General features: G+C 32.7%; 1 protein-coding gene across 1 annotated transcript in view; it reads left to right on the top strand.

The window, feature by feature from the left end:
* Positions 1-1,252: 1,252 nt before the first annotated feature.
* Positions 1,253-3,521, top strand: part of LOC107655475 (parathyroid hormone 2 receptor-like) — a gene marked incomplete at its 3' end in the record, with an annotated part of 13,905 nt that continues 11,636 nt past the window's right edge. The window contains exon 1 of the mRNA XM_016442968.1: positions 1,253-1,345. Coding sequence (XP_016298454.1) covers positions 1,280-1,345 — 66 coding nt within the window. The remainder of the gene's footprint in view (positions 1,346-3,521) is intronic.

The raw sequence follows: 3,521 nt of genomic DNA, 5'->3' as shown, positions 1-3,521 counted from the left end.
TTTTTTTATTTTATTTTAGTATAATTAGTATAATTTATTAATATTACCATCTGGGACTATCACTAAGCCACAGTATACTTTTTGCACAACGCTTATAAATTATGCATAAATTAGTTCAGTATGGATAAGGATACTAGTAATTTAGTCTAATAGTAAAATATACTTAAATGTATGAAGTATATTTACTTACTTAATGTAAATCATAATACAGGCTTCTTGATCACCTTGCTGACCGTTTGTGTTCCCTGGAAAAGACAAAGAGCCTTATTTACTTTCATAGTATGGAAAAGAGATATAAGTAAAGAAATAAAAGTAATACCTGCTGAATATCTGCTTTTGTGTTTCACAGAGGAAAGACAATCAGACAGGTTTGGAATTACTAATTTTTTCATTTTTGACTGAACTCTCCGTTAAAATTAAATGTTGCAGGATAAACAATGAGATTTGAAAGCCATAATTGGTAGAATTAAAGAACTTGCAAATGGTCATACTTCTTTCATTTATTAATATCCATTACAGGACACAATGAATCATTTATCGTGAATCAACTTACAGAAAGTTAAAGAAAGTTACTTTTTTTCTGTCATTATCTCCGCACTTCTCTCTCAGCTCTTTGAAGACATGACGAGTGAGCGCTCCTTATTACTGCCTCCGTGTTTCTGTCTGTGTTGAGAGATGAGCAGATGAAGAATTAGTTCCTAACCTACGCAACTATTTGTTCATATTATTCTTTTTTTTTTCACTTCGGCGCTCTTGACACACAATCATTTTTGAGAAAAAAAATAAAAAATAAAATAAAATAAAAATAGAAGAAAGCACTAGTTAAAACACGTAGTGTCGATATTATTGATGTGAGAATGACCGGTCCTCGCGATAAACCAAATACTATATTTTAAGATCGATCCGCCCATCGTTAGTGAGAATGAGACGTTCGCTCTTTGCGACGGGAGGAGCGTCTCTTATTCAAGCGCCTCATCTCACTCACGGTGAGTCAGTCAGCAAAACTGACCGAAGGGATTTCTTCATGGAGTACACCTGCAAACTTTCAGCTGCTTTTAAGTTACGCCTTTTAACTGTGTAGAAAATCTAAGTAGAACATCGACGCCTCGTGTACCTGTGCTTTTTATCAGACATTGAAGAACATATTTCGGGGAGATTAAACGATGTTTTTCAGTGATGGCATAAGTAGATCATGGTCGCTGGGGGGTTTGAGGAGATACACCAAATCTTAAAGGAAGAGGACTACTTGCTATCTCGACAAAAGCATCAGCTCAGAAACATGAGGGATTGTCTCCTGTGGAACTTCGCCAAAGTGATTCTGTTCTGGACATTAGTTGATGCTCAGGTAAGACGCTGGGTGACATGACATGTTATTTTTTTATTTTCTTTTGTAAGGGTACTAGTCCAGATTAACCGTTAAAAATGTTAAACACTGACCAAAACAACTTAAAAGTGCATACACATATTTAAGACGTGTTTTGTGTTACATTATATAAATTCCTTTTCAGTTTTTATGGTAAATGATAATGATAGACATTTCTTTAACGCAAATGATCTGAAGAAGTTACGATTTGATTTGACAGAACGGATGTAAACCTGTGAATGTTTGAGTAACACTTTACAATAAGGTTCATTAGTTAACTAGGCCCACTTTAGTTAACATGAACTAAGAATGAACAATACTTCTAACAGCATTTATTAATCTTAGTTAATGTTAATTTCAACATTTATTAATGCATTATTAAAATCAAAAGTTGTGCTTGTTAACATTAGTTAATGCACTGTGAATTAACATGAACGAGCAATTAACGACCGTATTTTCATTAACTAACATTAACAAAGATTAATAAATACTGTAATAAATGTAGCCTATTGTCCATCGTTTGTTCGTGTTAGTTAATACATCAGCTAACATTAATTAATATAACCTTATTGTAAAGTGTTACCAATGTTTGATTTCAACCAACCATTTTACCCAAACACTTTATCTTTACACACACTTAATAAAAAATATAATTATATATAATTTATAAAATATAAATATATAATTTAATAATATATCTTATATTATTTTTCATTGGTATAATTCTATCTATCTATCTATCTATCTATCTATCTATCTATCTATCTATCTGTCACTATCATTATATCTTATTTGATATTGTGTATTTATTTTAAATTACATTAAACATTCAAGTTAAAATGAAAATGGTCCTTCTGCTTTATTTTGCTGAAACTACAGATGCAAATAAAGATTTACTTAATCTGATCCTTAAAATGTCTTTAGCTGAATAAAACCAGTTGATTTAGTATAGATGTTATGACTATGAAATCATGTTTGTTTTTTAAGCTAATAAAAAATGTTTAAAATGCAGTTAGATATTGACTGAACTATGATTCACTTTCAAATGCAATTGCACAGCCAACTACACGTTTTCTTTTTGCATGAAAGCTGTAATCTTATCCCTAATATCAGCCTCTGAGACAGAATGGAACAGTGGGGGTTTTGATGAAAGCTTGGTGTGTTTCACAGCTCTTATCCTCTCTCCAAACTAATAATCCTGATTTTACTTTATAAAGAGTTGCTACTGCCTATAAAAATGCGTCGTCAGGTAACCTAAAATGTGACTTATGTGGTAACATCTACATTTCATTCAACAATCTTATTTAACATGACTGAATCAACTTAAATTGGGTGGAAATAGACCCTTACGGTACTGCACATTTCCTTTTTTTTTACATTGAGCATGGAATGCATACAATACGCATGCACGTTTTTTTTCTCCATTATATGTTTTTGACGCATTGTTCACTCTTGGTCTGCCATTGGCAGTCAGAAAACCAGTAAATGCAGTCACTCGAATGAGCATATATAGACCTGTGCTGTGGGTGAAATGACACATAAAAACACACTTGAGTGGCTTGTGCTTTTGTTCATGCATTAATAAACTAAATAAATTGTGTATTGTTTTGCTGAATGATTTCTGTTTAATGCACACTCATATAAACCTGCAAGGTTTTGCCACTGTGTTGCCACTTTAATCAGTCTGAATATGCTACTGTATGTTCTTTGCCACATCAAAAAAATTATGCTTGTTCATCTCACAATTGTGCAGTAATCAACATAGCACAGTTAAACTGAATGCTTTGTAAGATCTATTTTTTATGAGGGTCGGCTTGGTCATATTGCAAGTCTCATGTCATGCCTGTTAATGATTACCTTTAAACACCTGAAACTTACTCCTATTACATTGCCAGCAAGTTGCAGTAATAAATTAGCAAGCCATGAATGCAGGGCCGTTTCTAGCCAATTTGACGCCCTAGGCGAAATCCCTATTGCCCCCCCCCCCAAATTATATATATATATATAATTCTTTTCAGACACCAGTTGCTTGTCACATTCAAATTGGTTGTCAAAGTAACAACACTAATTTGTGGAAATTCAGTGCATTGAGTTCCACAAATCTGAATGCATTATTTGTAAATTGACTGTTAAGATAAACATTTTGCACAATTTAGTA

Source organism: Sinocyclocheilus anshuiensis, unplaced genomic scaffold (genome assembly GCF_001515605.1).
Source record: "Sinocyclocheilus anshuiensis isolate Anshui unplaced genomic scaffold, SAMN03320099.WGS_v1.1 scaffold1148, whole genome shotgun sequence".
Lineage (NCBI taxonomy): Eukaryota > Metazoa > Chordata > Actinopteri > Cypriniformes > Cyprinidae > Sinocyclocheilus > Sinocyclocheilus anshuiensis.
Note: the sequence above shows the minus strand (reverse complement) of the source record. Positions and strands in the feature narration are given on the sequence as shown.